General features: G+C 37.4%; 1 protein-coding gene across 5 annotated transcripts in view; it reads right to left on the reverse strand.

Moving 5' to 3' along the window:
* LOC145462675 (A-kinase anchor protein 1, mitochondrial-like) overlaps nucleotides 1-16,356 on the reverse strand; it is a 50,841-nt gene that overhangs the window by 18,456 nt on the left and 16,029 nt on the right. For 2 of the 5 annotated variants that reach the window (XM_081446252.1, XM_081446249.1), the window contains exons 1-3: nucleotides 7,200-8,770; nucleotides 2,843-2,930; nucleotides 284-1,326 (exon numbers count right to left, since the gene is read on the reverse strand). In XM_081446252.1, the coding sequence (XP_081302378.1) occupies nucleotides 284-390 (107 nt within the window). In that variant the 5' untranslated portion in view covers nucleotides 391-1,326; nucleotides 2,843-2,930; nucleotides 7,200-8,770. Of the gene's footprint in view, nucleotides 1-283; nucleotides 2,931-7,199; nucleotides 8,771-16,356 lie in introns of those variants that run through there. The other 3 variants (XM_081446253.1, XM_081446250.1, XM_081446251.1) reach the window with 3 other exon arrangements.

A 16,356-nucleotide genomic window follows, 5' to 3' on the forward strand; every position in this document is an offset into this window, starting at 1 on the left:
GTCTTGGTTACCACCGAAAGGAAGTCTGGTTGTCAAGACGGCTTCCATGACAAGTTGCCGTTGGACATTGGAAATATTTAGTTTCTATATCTTGCCCTAGTTTACTTCACGCGTAATTAATCATTGTAGGAGAATACGGGGTAAACAGCGCGAGATTGTAATAATCAATTGCTTCCACTGAGTAGCTGGGAAGAATGGCTTCCGTTGATACTTTCCTATCGGCACGTTAAGCGGAAATTCAACTTTTGTTGATTTTCATTCACTTTACATAACTTAACTTTACCTCATCAAGATGTTCTGAAGTCTTGTCTTTGCTGCCCAACTACAGTCGCAGTTGCCTAAACGATCGCAAAATGTTCTGTTTGACGAAATCACACAGCCAAGTAACATTTTTTCGATTTTAAAAACGCTTGCACGAATAACATGTCTGCTGCGGTGATGATTCGAAACAAGGAAGCAAACATCACTGTCAGTTGCAGTTTATTTATCTTTCTAATTAGTTCCTTTTTGGAAAACCCACTTTAGTCTTAGTGTCAAGTAGGTTATAAATGTATTGAATAAGCCTCTAAATGATGCTATATGGGGATTTGTCTGACGGAGTCGCCGAGTCATTTACAAGTTAAAACAAAAAAAGAACAATGCGAAACAAAACCAAAGAAGGAACTCGCGAGAGAAAAAAAAAAAAAAAATTAAACAAAAAAAAAACAACAAAGAAAAACATTCACCGATAATTTTTTAAAGGAATAATTAACAATTATTCACCGAAGTGGAGGTGAATAGTGGTGGATATTTACCGAGCCGCGAAGTGGCGAGGTAAATATCCATCACTTTCACCGACACTGAGGTGAATAATTGTTTTAGCATATACCACACAAGCTGAATAATTAGCGGACCAAAACGTTATTTTATGTGTGACAAGCGGTCGGAAATTTTAAAATCTCTCGCACCGGTTACTCGGAGGTGAATAGCACTTGCTAATCAACTCCGAGTTAACCAATCAGAGCGCGCGAAAAGCACTATTCACTTGTATAGTATGTACTAATAATAATGATAAGTGTAAATTAGGTGCTTTCTTGGAATCAATGTCTTAGATAGTTTAAAAATACCTCTTAACCTCCGTCTAAACGTTTGGGTCATAAATCGGACGGGAAGCATGCTCAAGCGAAATTTTACCCTAACGTCATAGTTCATAAGTTATAGTAAACTGAAACATACCTTTAACGCCGCCTTACACCACACCGGTCCGACCGAAACAAGCTTCTGGAAGACGACTTGTGTAAGCAACAGTTTAGTAGCGGAACTGAAGCATAGTCTGTCGTAAATGGTCTATAAATAGAAAGGTTTCTGTCAGTACCACAACGTATGCATGCTTTCCATGACGTTAGTTCCTCGCCGCGTGCAGCCCGTGGGAAATTAAGTGGGTTTCGCGGAGTTAAATTCATCAGTTCTCGTGATAGCCTGTGGCGTGAAGCGTGAGGTACGCGCGGCGAGCCCGCGCAGTTCGAGAGCTTTCTGTTTTTGCTGCGCGCAAGACTCGCGGTCCCTGTGTCATTCGGTAAAACAATTTTGCTAGCGCTGGATGGGAAGCTTTACGGTTCTTTTTGCTACTAAAGGGATAAATGAGGTTTGGATTAAATCATACAGATACGATTAGATTGAGTATGAAGGAATCTATTGAAATATTAGTCAGAGACAAAAAAAAATTAGCTTAACATGATTACCATATGGTACTGAGGAATTATATAACAGTAACTAAATATTTCGACCTTCCTCATCCGTTTCTGAGAAACGTGATTATTTTATTTAGAAACTTGCCCTGATTTCAAAGTTAATATTTTCATTTCATGGTTTATTTTTGATACGTTAACTTTGTGACCATACTTAAAACTAAGGCAGTTTTTCTCCTCTTCTGGAGATGTCCCTATGTATCTTGGGAAAGATATGACTGCCCTAGGCTTAAAATTGTTATTTTCTACTTGAAATTTCATATGGCTGCCTGTGTACAGTGTATGTTTTATTACACAAATTTTTATAGGCCTGTCACCCACCCCTCCTGCTAACAGCATTGTGTCCTTGGGCAAGAGACTTTACTGTCGCAATGCCTCTCTCCACCCAGAAGTATGAAATACTGAACCAGCAAATTGCTAGGAAACCTGATAGATGTTCTGGGGAGGAATCTGTGATGAACTACTGTAGCTTTGAAATTCCCACCCAGGAGTTAGTAATTAATACTTCTAGTTGGTCCATGCTAAGGATGCTTGGCCTGGAAAGCTGCTTACAATAGGCCACTATTTATATCTGCATACAGTTGAAACTCAGACTCCTAAACAATCACTTCCACAATATGGACACCTCTATATTATGGACAGTGGAGGCACGCTGGTTTCATGCTTGACTCTGGATCAAGCAGTCTGGGTTCGAGCCCTGGCCAGGGACATAGTATTGTGTTCTTGGCAAGACACTTTAATCTCACAGTGCCTCTCTCCACCCTGGTGTGCAAATGGGTACCAACAAATTTAATGCTGGGGGTAACCCTGCAATGGACTAGTATCCCATCCAGGGGGGGGGGGGGGGGGGAGTAGAAATACTCCTAGTTGCTACACACTACAGAAACCGGGACAAGCTCCGGCCTGATGGGCCACATGGCTTGTATGCAGCATTTACCTTTTTATATCATGGACAGACAGTTCACTTGATCCAAGAGAAATCAGAATTCATATAATCTCTACAGTACATCCACTCAGGTCAGCCCCTTTGGTGTGACTATTAAAAGGGCTTGACTGTACAAGCAGCAATGGCTTCAACAGAATATGCATCATGTACATACATAAACATTTTGTACCTTAATTTCTACAACGGATGTTTGCTTGGTCTTGAATCCTGTGATTTAAACAGAATGCTGAGAGTGTATTGGAGACTTAAATCTGTATCTGAAAAAAAAGAAAAAAACATGTAATTGAACAATATAAAACATGCTCACTTAAGACATTGGGAAGATGATACACCGGGCGTTATCAGATAATTGACATGAGAGGCAAAAGTGCTGGTAGTATTAGCATCCTTGCAGTAGTATACTAGATTTATAATGTTGAAAATATCAATATCTGTGAATAAATCAATAAATTAATAGGTGATTTGGATGCAAGATATTGTTCTAGTTAACATAATGTTACATCAGTGATTTTGTCTTCTGGCATCAATTCTGTGCCACTTTCAAGCATTCTTTACAAGTCCTCTGACATTGAGGTAATTTGCATTACTTTTACAGAAAATGTTCCCCTGGGATTAGGTCTAGCAAATCAATAAAACATTGTCTTAATTTTCTTACCTAAACTCTGTGGTGTACAATAAATTTGGTACCGTTGTGAAAACCAAGGTGCTTTAAATGAAAACCAAAGATTTGTTTTATCCAATTTCATTATAATGATATAATAAAGTGCATAATTTTTAAAATTAAAGGACTGTTTTCTCACTCTTCAACATCGTCAATATAGAAATGTTGTTAACATAATTTTCCATTTATATGTATTAAAATGGTAACTGAGACAAAAACATTCAAGTAGAATATATTTGCCTTCAATGTTGGAACATTAATGAAATTATTTTTCACTAGTTTAACCTAAATCTATAGTATCTCTGACAACACTCATGTATATATAAATAAACCAAAAATCCTTGTTAGTCTCTAACCTATGGGCTTTTTTATCCTTCACTGAAAATACATGTACATGATAACAATCTGTACTAAAGAAAAACTAAAATTTAAATTGAAATGAGACCTTTTTTAAGGGTGGGCAGGAAAAATGGGATAATACTATCTCCTTGATGTTATAAATTAAACATAAAGAGTGGGAGGATTTAGCGAATTGTAATTTATAATAAAATTAATTTTAAAATTCATGTATAAAATTTTTTATTGAACAATTTGGGTTTAACTTAGAAGGTTTGTCTCTGAAAATAAATGAACTGTCTCTTAGTTTCCAGCTTTGATAAAAATTCCCCCACTGATTGTGACACAGACAGTTCTTTTCATTTTGTTACATAAAGAATTCAGAAGAGCATTGTTACGTTTAATATCTTAATTTTCGTGTATCCAATGTGCAATATTCCCACATATGAACTGATGTACAAAAAAGATCACACAAACATATGTGGTTGTGCTAAAATGTTTCTGTTGCACATGTCATTTTTAATTACCATCAGATTTTTTTAAACAATCCCAGTTGGTGACTTTCTTTGTCAATCTTTATTTTTTAATATATATATATAAATCTGAATTAACATAAAACCAAGTGACCAACCATAACTCTTTGCAAACTGTTTTTATCATCTAAACTATGAAAAATGAAACTTTGCTCCATTGCTTATGAGTGACAAAAGTTCACACACTTAACAGTAAAATTCAATTTTCAAGCATCTTGGAAACATTTCTTCCCTGTTCCCCTCAAACAATGTTGATTTTCTATTTCTAGGTGGTATCAGAGAATTAACACTAGATGTGAATGAAATAGTAGAATAGGAGGTTAAATATTGAAAAGCATCATTTTCTAAGAGTCTTAACTACTTTTGTCGCCCATTGTAGCTTAAGTGACAAGTATAGTAATGCTTTGAAATGATATTTAAAATACATGACTGAAAAAAACCTCATTCCTCCTAAATGACAAGTGACTGGCAGGAACCTAAGGGTGTAATTAAGGTCAAACTTGATTTTAATTAATTTTAAAGATCATAGGGAGGAAGTTAAAACTAGTATAATTTATATCAATATAATGACATCATTGGCACATGACCTGTCCATTTGCATGACTTGTATAATCTCTAAGGTCATTTACAGAACACAGTTTCGAAAATGTACATTAGTGAGTATCAGAATTCTAAACAGCTCTGAGGTTAAGGGCAACAAAACAAAGTAAATGTAGAATTTATTAATCTATTGTATTCAGCCTTGTGAAAACCACTACAAAAATTGAGCGGCTCCTCTGCAATTCTTAAAACTTGCCCAGCCCTAGCCAAGCTTACGCACCTAGTTTAGTTATTTATACACACCTAACTCATGTGTTCAAATGATGTGTGTTAGTAGTCACATATAGGCATGCAAAAAAATTCAGGTTCTCCTAACAAAACAGAATAAAGAAAAGCTGTACATGGCATTTAACACTTACTGACTGAGTTGGTTGAGCAGGACAGGAAGACCATTAGCTCTCTACAAATCGATGAAAAGGAACTAACTGCGCTTCACCTGCAATGGTCGCAACTTTAATAAAACAAACTATCTTCCTGTTTGACCAACCAACTCCCACTCAGTCAATTAAGAACTTACACGTAGTCTATTTTTCCACCATTATGTCACACGACCATACATGGTCAATTAAGACCGCATGTAAAATATAGTCATGTAAAATATAGTAAGGTATAATGCTTATGACACATTAGCTTGAATGCAGATTGACTACACAGACAACTTCTGGTAGTTAATTGAAGGTCCTCAGAGCATGTGCATAGTTGCTTTCTGTGTTTATGCCCAGAAGATATAAAACACTGTCAACTAATCAGACACCTGTTATATTACTGATAAGTTGACTGCAGGCTTGGCACCAACCAACAATTACTACTAAGTGTTGATTTAAAACACAATTGTACAGTCTTTCTGCTAAGTTGCACCGTCTAAGTTGAACAAGCAAGAGAAACCAAATTCTGTACACATGATTGGTTACTGAGTCAGGGTGGGCAAGATGGGGATATCCTGCCCACTCAGTTGCCTTCTGTATCCCACAAGTAAATGGTGTCTTGTATGCCATATAATAAGTCTTATCGACGAAGGTCATCTGATCAACTTGCCTGGATATTGGCCTTGATCTTTTCTACATGTTTACTGCCCTCAACTGTGTCTTAAGGTCAGTTATGACCACACACAAAAAAAGATCTCGCCAATCCAGCCATCTTGACCTCATTTTTGGGTGATACACTGTAACCATTCATCTTCTGTTGTGTAATAAACATGTGGTCGATTACTAACTACTTATAATTCTTGGTTGATGCTTTACAGATAATGCTCGTGGATGGCCATTTCACACAATGCATATTTCATAACATGTTCTCAGGAAAATACTATGAAACTTGAAATATCCACTTCTGTTATCTGTGAAGCCATCGCAGAAGAAATACATAGTACCAACCGACTGCCCTGTTATTTTACCATGATACTATTTGTCCAGTGTGAATTCCACTCTTAGAAAATTTTTCCTTTGCATGTTTGGACACTTCTCAGACATGTTCTTTTCTTTTTATTAAACTTCTTTTTTTTTTTTAGATATATCACTGGCATATCATTTTCTCTTTACATGCCAATAATGATAATAAAAAAAAACTCTTGATCATTTAACTTACAGAGCCCTGAAGGCGTAATTAAGAAACTGTCACCATAAATTTTCTTGATTATGATTAAAATGATTTAGTATTATATTTCCCGAATTGGTGAAGCTGCAAGTGAGAATCTTTGGCTCTTTGTCAGTACACCAAAAGCAGCCTCACTCAAACTGTGCCCGACCTTGAGCTCAATATCTTCCTGTATTGAAGTTCAAACAGCTCCCACTCAGTCAATAACATTTGTTTCAAGGGCCTATTATTATTTTAGATGGATTTTTTCATTTTGTGACATCATCTGGACCTTTATAAAGTTTTCTTTTCTTTTTTTTCAAAAAAGTTCAAGTCTTATCTTAGTAATTTTTTTTTTACTTTGATGTAAATTAGAATGTCTGTAATCATAACAGTTGATTTCTTATAAATATTAAAGATTGCATAATCAATCAAGTTTGTATTCAAACACAAGTCTTACGAAATGCCGGGAAATTAACTTCTGCCGGCAGGAAGTCATAGAAACTAACCACAAACAAACTTTTCCTAGCGCTTTGGCCTGTACATTTTATCGGAATTCCGCTGGACTAATATGATTTTGTACTTTGTGTTTGTTGTCATTTTGAGTACATGGACATCTTTGAGCAGAAATCAATTTTTTGAAGACAACACATCATTTCTTAACATTTTCCAAAAAGTCTCCCCCAAAGTCAATAGAAGCACGCTGTTCTGTGTCAACTAGAATTCGATTTTAGATAGAAATATGCAACGGACGGACTCGAATGGAAATATTTACGAACAACTCGCACATTCTTCGGGCGCCAGAAATGTACGTTATCACTTACTTGAAATTCTTCGTTCGCTTTCTCCGCTGAATGCCACGCTTCTACACGAACGATCGGTCGAAAACCACAACAATCCACTGAACTAATGAGCAAAGAGAATCTCCTTCGGACAAACGCCAAACAAATTTCAAATTTGCCGGTGGAAATCAAATCAGCGGTGTCGCACCAGTGAGCAAAGTCGGGATGCTATCTCTCTCTCGCGAGTGAAAATCGGCACAATTCACCCCATGAAGGCATGGATCATGCCGTACCAAGCATCTTATCGAAGCTCAAAACGCCTTCAGAGAGTAAAATTCTGTCAATTTTCATTCATGAGGAGATCTCTTCGGCCCACGTGTGAATGTACTCCCACGCGAGTAAAGCTATTTCCTATCCCATAATGCAGTAAGAAACGCGGGCACTTCCCACGCGCAAAACAAGATGGCGGATCGGCCAACAGTTTCAAAGTACAGTGCCAACACGATTCAATGGTCAGCAGCCATTTCTTTTACGTGAACCGTCATTTTAAAGCTTTTTTATAGACCTGAATGACAAACGTTAAAGGGTGTCATAGCCATGGGGTGCCAATGCCTAAAAGTCGGGGGTCGAGCGAAGAAATACAACAGTTGACCGAAGAACACTGAAGTCACATCGTATACTGTCCTTCACCCACTCAAATCACCAATGTGCAAACTAAATATTAAGCTTACATTTAGTCGATCACTCATGGAATTCAACAGACAGTGTTTCTATTGCCGAATCATTATCAATTTATTTTTCGGCATTTTTGTGTACATCTTGTTTTACTATAATACGCCATATCATGGTCCGTACATTTATTTTTAATATTATTTCACGGCACCACCTAACCGCTATTACCTCCGTCCGCTTGACACCTTTTATGATCTATTCTCTTAAATAACTAAAGAATCAAACGGAGCAGAGTTCGCTTAATCAGAGGTCGTTTGAAACTACGAGCCGACTTTTCCCCCTTTTCACTTTTTTTTTTTTTGAAAAATTGCATCATTCTTCCGTTTTGTTTTATGAACACAAAGCCCTCGCCCGTAATGGAAATCCTTTTTTTTAACGTCCAAAAGTTATACTGACTGCCTGTTTAAATCAGTCTTTGTTTCAACGATGATCATTTTTTTTTTCAGGACCTGGTAATAAGTTCACTGAAATTTTGCCGGATCGCTTGACAAAAAACCCAGCCAAACTTACAGTGATCTATCAACTTAGTTTGTTATTATCTTCTGACCACTTGGTCGAAAAGCCTATTATTTTATCCTATCAGTCATATCACCTACTGACAGTCAAATGACTACTACAGCGAGGTGGTTTGAGCCTATCCCACGCTAAAACTCCAAAATCTCTGCCCACTGATGCAGGCTGGCTTTTTTTTTTTCAACTTTTTCTCTTCTGGGCCGTATGCCTCAAGGCGCTTTTATCACGTGAATCCGTTACACGACGGACGATTGCGAAATCAAAAGGTTTGTGGCAATTTTTGATCTCCCTTAGCTTCTAGCCAGTCAAAAATTATCCTAACCTTTCCGAATATAACCGACAGCCACATCTACGGGCTAACCTCCTCTGCTAACTGCAGAGGAAGAAAGTATTGTGGCTAGCATATAACAGAAGAATGATTGATGTATCTAGTGAACGGATATCGGTTCGCTTTTGTTCAAAGTTCTCATAGCAGCGATGGCTTATGATAATCTAAAACTGACCGTGTAAATGAGTTTTTTGTCAACGACATTAACTGGGTATAGCTTTCTCAGTTTTTTTTGTTCAAATATTTTTTAGTGAAATCCTGCGTGTTTATAGCTTCGCCTCGTTAAAAAGTACTCCTGATTTTGTTTCGTTCTGCGAACAATTTTTTGTACGGCCTTTAGTGGACTTCGAGATATAAATATTTATCTTGGTCGTAATATAAGCTACATGATTTTGAATTGAAGATTGACGTGCAATGTTCGTATTTCACTGATATACAGCCATCCCAGTACAATCGGAAAACGTTTTCAAATCACGATTTCGTTACTTAACTTCGCTAAAATTAGCCAACTGACAAAAAATCACTGATTTAAATACTAAACTTGTTGAAAATTGCATTTTGCTAAACACCGTTATATTTAAAACAAAAAATAAAAAATATCCATGTTAATAATCGTGGCAAAAAGGTGCCGAAAACTTTCTATCAAATACATAGGGCGGTTTGTGGTTGTTCTTTCAGACACCCCTGTCTACAGTATCAATTTCTCGTTTTCAGTAATTAACTGGACGGTCACACTTACCGCGTGTTTTTTTTCCTCAGTAGTCAGTGTTCAACCTGCCAGCGACGGGCCTGATAGCAACGCAATTTCTGACGTATGACGAGCGCCCGTTAACCTACACTGCTCATATAGGTGAAGACTGCTGAGTCAGCTGACCAATACACAATACATGGTGGGATGGAGAACGCCTTAAGTCCCAGCTGCAAAAACGGTGTGTGGGCTCATTCACTTAGACCTGTGTAGATCCGTTACCATATTGCTTGTGGCATACTACAACGGTTTTTTAATAACCGCACGCATGCATATATGAGTATAACTTACCGATCAATTAATCCCACATTGTTAAAGGTGTTTGTTATCTGGGTTTAAGTCACCACCACCCTTATAACTATCGCATGAGCGTTTTTTATTTTTCTTTGCCTACTTTTCTTTTTTTCAGCGTTTTTCTTAACTCATTTGTACTTTTATGCTCGCTTGGCTACTGAAAACATGCTTGGGTATAGTTAATGAAAATGCGAAAATAGCGTTTTTGCTGAAGAAGAAAGAGTCGCAATTTTCTGTCCACCTCTAAAATTATTGCACGAGGCTTTTCCTTCGATCTTGGCTACGCCAACGTTATGTGTATTGTTCTGGCTAGAGCTCCCATCAGCTGAATTTCTGTGTAACTGACTCTTTCGTGGGCCATAAGAGGATGATTTTATATAACGCGGATACGTTGCGTTGTAATCTGGTAATTTTTGTGAGCATTGCCACTGATTGTAATGAATTTCTCATTGCTTGCTTTGACTTCGAATTAGCGTTTCTTTCTGTTCTCCGAATCTGTTATTTTATGTTTGAGTTTGCTTATTCCCTAGCTTATTCAATTACCAAGTTTTGCTAATTGATTCTGTTCGAAAACTTTTAATTCTGCCGTTAGAATATTCCCTGCTGCGTAAGACAAAAAAAAAAGGTCCGTATTCTGCTTGACTGAAGCTGCTGTAGGATTTTCTCCAAGCGTAGTTTCTGTCGTGGCAACAAAACTGATAAATGTGTTCAAACATTTGCTACGACAATTTCCTCTTGATCCATCAAAACTGAACGAATTTTGTGCACACGATCTGTTCCGAAATAGAGAACGATGTGAGAAAAAAGGAAGTCATGGTTTCAGACCTCCGCCCCATCCTACGGATTGGATATTCGCGCGTTTCTCTCAGACAAATTGCACGGTGATTGCGCAAGCACTCCCTGTGTTTGACATTAAATTTGCATTTACAATTTTTTTTTTACGTCTTAGGTTGTTAGTGTGGTGAATGTAAACGAGCTCCAGATTTTTGAGTTCAGATATTCGTTAGTCGAGAAAAGTTTCTGGAATGTTGATCCGCATCGTAAGGCGGTCTGCATTTGCGGCGATTTTAACACTGACCGTACCAATCAAAATTTTAATTACCCATTTCTCAATTATCAGCGAGTGAAAGATCTCAGAGATCAATTATTAGCTAAAAAACGCATCAATTCTTGCCTGAGAGCTAAAATTTTGACAAAGTTTAGCTATTAGTCAACCCCATAAGTACCCTCTCTTATGTGATTCACCGCAAATTGAAGACAAAACATAACTCTATAATCATACCTCGTTATCTCCTATACACTAATGTGCAAGGCTTGGAAGGTCATACCAGAAAACTTTTTTTCCATGTTTCTATCGAGTTCTGGGAACACTCATGAAAGTTTGGGAGAACTCGAAAATGCTAACATTTCTCGCTCCCCCAAGCTTTTACTTGTGCTTTATTTCACAATTAGGCGGATTATAATCTCTAGTTTTCAATCGCGTATAGAAATCGGTAGTGAATAATCTAATTGTCTTCGTATAAATTTACTAGTCTTCAAAACTTTATCAAAATCTTTTTCACAGACACTTCGAAAACTCAAAGAAGTGTCTGCCATATTATTAACACTGAAGCGCACACTGCTACACTACTCACTATCTACAACAGAACAGATAGTGAGGGTCATAGCCAATAAGAGAAAGGCATTCGATAACTAGAATGCCGGTAGATTTATACTAAAACTTATATCTGTGGCGAAGCCACATGGACTGGTGATGAATAGGCATAAGGCATGTTACCTTGACCACATCCAAAAGTCTCAGGAATTTTCGTTTTATTTTGGGGCAATCATTTCCGATGAGGTTGAAGCTTGCCTGAGCGAGGATGTATAGAATAGTTCCTGAGTGAAAACATATTTTAGTTTCTTCAAAAGCAACGAGTTCCCTGACATTTTAACTCCTTCGCACCCGAACAAGATTTTTCTTCGACAAATGGCGCAGACAGGTGTCCACTGCTCCGTCTATAAACACTTTGCTTTTTTTAAAGTAAAGTTCCAAAAAAATTAGTAAGTAAACAGGATGGTGGTTTAGTATCGAAATCCTTTGAACATGAAAATGATAAACTTATGTTTGAAGCAGTTTTCTCGTTGTTGTTATTTATTTATTTTGTTTGTGCAAATTTCTGAACGTGCTCAGCATGGCTCTGTGCACGTTGTTTGGGAGTTTCCCACTCCACTCCTTCGCGCGGCTCTCTCTGCAGTCATCTCCTATGACAAAAGACCCCGCGAAACCTCGGGTTAATACAGCTGGTTATTTTGTTGCCAGTTGCAACCTTAAACTACTGAAAATTTGCGCAGAAAGCTGCCTTCATTTTGGTTCTGTATGACGGTAACCGTTACAGAAAGTCTTCAGGAATCCCTGCCAACGATGAGGTCGGGTTCTTGACACGATTGCGAGTGAAAATAGTGACTGTTACTAAGCCAATATGTAAAAAAATATTTTAGCAAGTACTTACAATCATACTCAAGGCTAACGCAATTAGTGATTTTTCCCCTTTCTCCTGATGCGGTCATCATTACCAATACGAGACAATTTTCGTTTATAATGAAATGCTTTTAACAGAGAAGCGTTTGGTCCCCACAGATTTAAAGAGCAGAGTTTTAGCAGTTCAAACAATTTGTCGTTGCATGGGAAATTGCACAGGCCATGCTTGTGTAATATTGTGACATCTTCAGTGCTTTGCTTCTGTGTTTGTTTAATACGATTTAAATCCATTGATATGTTTGCAGTGTGATTTTCTTGGAGAGAGGTATAACAAAACCACTCGCGCAACCCAACTCGATCGGCAATCAATACCAGTTTAACAGTCTATTTTAAAATTCCCGTTAATGGAAAAATTTACTTGCGCGCTCACGCAAAAGGTGATATATGCTGCGGCCACCGACCTATGTCTTCGCCATGTTGCGTAATAGCTGAGCTAAAATAATACTGAGAGTCTCGTACACCTACTTTGAATTATCAATTTTAATTTGTGTCTGCGTATTAATTTGCGTTCGCAGAATACAAATTTCAATGGAAAAACTCATTTGCAAATTGAACTTTCTAAAATCGGCTAGGTAAATTGTCTGCATAAGTATTAAAGGTTTTGGCCAAAAGAGGGTATTTTAGTAAATATTTTATGATAGAATCTCGGTTTCTTTTTTTCAAGTCAAGGCTTAAATGAAAACAGTTTAATCTTTATTCCCCTACTTATGTTTCTCGGTGTTTGTTTAGAATTTAGTGTTTCGAGACTATAGTTTGCGTTCGCAGCGAAAACCTTTGCTTCAGGGTGCGTTATGTTAATTACAACATCAACATATAAACATTACGCTCGTATAACAAGACTAACTATAGAGCTCTTTTGATTTCAGAGTTATAGGCCGGTTTACTTAATATTAGATAAAACAGTGGAGGAGGTTTTATGCCACGAGCTGACGAAACATCCTTACTGAGCAAAATTGTCTCGAATTTCAAACCTGTCTTTTTATATTCAAAGCAAACAAATAAAAAAAGACGTGAAACGTTGCACAGAGAGCAATACACTATTTTATTATTAGAATGTATTCTGTAAGAATATCCTGGATACAATTTGCGAAACTTTAAGAATACTCTAAGAATAAACCTGATGCTGATATTTTGAAAAGAATATAATTTTGTCTGTTGAAAATTTGTAAATACAATGCAATTATATGCTTTTAACCAAAACGTATAAAATTCTCTCTCCTTCTCTATGCGGCAAAACTGGCCAAAGAACAACAAAAGCAACACTAACAGTCAATTCGATGCTAACAACATTTCTGCAAAAAATGAAGTGTGGCGTGCCAGGCTTTATTGCCTGCAGGCTGGATCCAGAATTAGTTCAACGCCATCAAAGTCACATGAGGGGACAGATACACAGTAAAATAAGCTATAATACGCTATAATCTAAGAATATACACAAAAATATTTTTAGTCTAAACTAAATCGACAGAAAAATAAGAATATTCAGCCTGAGTCAGAAAAAAAACAATATTCTTATTAAATAAAGAGTGTATCGTCGGTTGACATATGGAACACGTCCAGCTAAATTCAAACATGCACTAAGTGAGTTTCCAAAGCAAAACAGTTTCGCATAGATTGCCATAAATTACGTTTTTATGTAACGGCTCACAATACAGCCGTTTGTTTGTGGCCTGTGTGGAGAGATCGTATTCGCAGACTTCTTTGTAAAATAAGACGTTTAAATTTTCAGTCGAATTTTGATTGATGACGCGCACCAGATAATAGAAAACGTGACATCGTCCATGTTACTATTGAAGGCGGCTTTTTATGTGTTTTAAGAACTATGAAAAGTGGCTGGCGATAAGGAGAAAAGGTTAATATTCACTGACCCACTGCGTGCTGACGCACGACTGGCGGAAATAAACGACTTTCACATCACGTTTCTAACAGGCCAACGCGTTCGCATATGGTTGCGTAGTTCATTGTTATGCAGTGAGGGTCGAAAGTCATTCTCATTTGCATTGGTTTGCACGCATTACTACGCTGAGGCCCTCGGCTTTCAACACCACGCCATGGAAATTTCAAAACGTAGCTTTATTTGTACGGTTAGGCCTACCGTCCACACTAATCCTTCACGGAAACGGAGCTTTTTCAAAACGCTTTTCAAACCCGAGGAATTTGAAAACGCCGGCTTTTCGTGTTCGTGTGGACGGAGAACATTTTGAAAACGGAGCTTTTTGACAACGATGACCTCACGATATTCATGTGATTTCCCTACCCTCGGGATAGTGTGAACTCGCGCCCCTTTTGTCGTCCAGTCAGAAGTGTCATGCATCTGAAACAATCGCGACTCGTTGGCACACGTTTTCCCGCGCTTTGTGTCTTACATGTATTTGCCTGGAAATTTTGTTGGTTCAGTGGGTTGTTGCTGTCTTTTGTGATATCCTATACTTAAGCTTAAGTTTTACGACACTTGAACGAAAACCCCTCTGCACATAACCGAACGTATTCAGACGAGTTAATTTCACGATTTGTTTTTATTTCCTTGTAGTTGGTCGATAGATTACTCAGTCAGATGTTACTATGTAGAAGGTAAATGTAGGACCAGTAAAGAAAGGTAGTAAAGGATAGTTATTTTAAATTACTTACATTTAAAAACTTATGTACATATCTCGGCGATTTAATCGAAGCCGATGGAAGGGCTACTGAAGGTTCGGGGAGGGAAATCACAAGATTAGCGTTGCCTCATCCTTCTGGAAAACCTTCGTTTTCGTGACCGATAAGTGTAGACGGTAGGCCTAACCGTAGAAGTAAAGCTGCGTTTTCAAATTTCTCCGGCGTAGTTTGGACGGAGCCTTGATATGATTACCTTGATGTGAATAGCCACCTTAAGTACCCACCACCTCCTCCCATCTGACATCAATAGTTATAGCAAACGCGATCTTATCAAGAAGTCGTGAGTACGAATGACGTCAAGATCAAAACTCGCGTGGTCCCTAATTTGCATTTGGGGATAACTCACCCAAGGAAATTCCTGAGTAAATTTCCAGCACTTTAAATTACTCAGTTTAGCGTTAGATTTTTAATTAATTCGGTTTAACTTTTTTTGTTTGTTTTTTTTTTTATTATTATTTTAAATTCGGTTTAACTTGATACATGGTCCGAAAGTGGATGGGGCAGGGGTTTAAGGTGTAAGGTTCCAGCACTTTAAATTAAATTACTTTAACGATAGATTTTTACTTCGGTTTAACTTGATGCATGATCCGAAAGTAGATGGGGTAGGGGTGTAAGCTTAAAGTGAAGCGATAGCGCAACGAAAGTAAACATTTGATATGTTTTCGCGAACCGGCGAAAAACGAAGTAAAAGACCGAGAACTCCAATCTTCTTTAGCCTGATCGCAGCGCTAGACAAAAGGCGAATAAAATTAGACTCCACGAGCAGACGCGAACGTTAGTTTAAACAATATGAAAGGACAAAAACACCGCTTTGTGAGAGCAATTGACACTGTCTGTAACGGAATAAAAAGATGTAGACACAGTCTTATATTGTGAAATCATTTGTCGTATCTTATTATAATCCACTGAAAACACAGAAGAAAGGAGACAGTGTTTGAAGTACAGAGAGATATGTCTAGGGCTTTGTGGTGTCCAGAATCATTTTCAACGTACTAACAATGAAACTCTTTACAATTTGCTTTATATCAGACTGAAAAACAGTTTGACTGAAATAAGACAACCACAGGTGAAACAATTGTCTTAAATGACTAACACTGAAAAAATAAAACTTAAAAATTATAATGCATAAAATTATTGAGAGGAAAAAGAGGTGATTTAAACTGAACACGAGAGCATTAGTAAAGGCAAAAATGATCATAATTTGGAGAGAGGTTTCAAAGCACTCCCTTTCGTGACACGATTAATGTTGACATAAAGCAAATGACATTTTCTCAGTCTTTTAATCGCTTTTTTTACTTTGTTATCCATGAATGTATTGTGTGGTTCTTTTCATGGTTGTAAATGTCTTTTTGCCACCATTCATAGGTTTTTACTTTTTGTATTCTAACAGCAATGTTAACTGTCATCACAT

The sequence above is a fragment of the Orbicella franksi genome, chromosome 12 (assembly GCF_964199315.1).
Source record: "Orbicella franksi chromosome 12, jaOrbFran1.1, whole genome shotgun sequence".
NCBI lineage: Eukaryota > Metazoa > Cnidaria > Anthozoa > Scleractinia > Merulinidae > Orbicella > Orbicella franksi.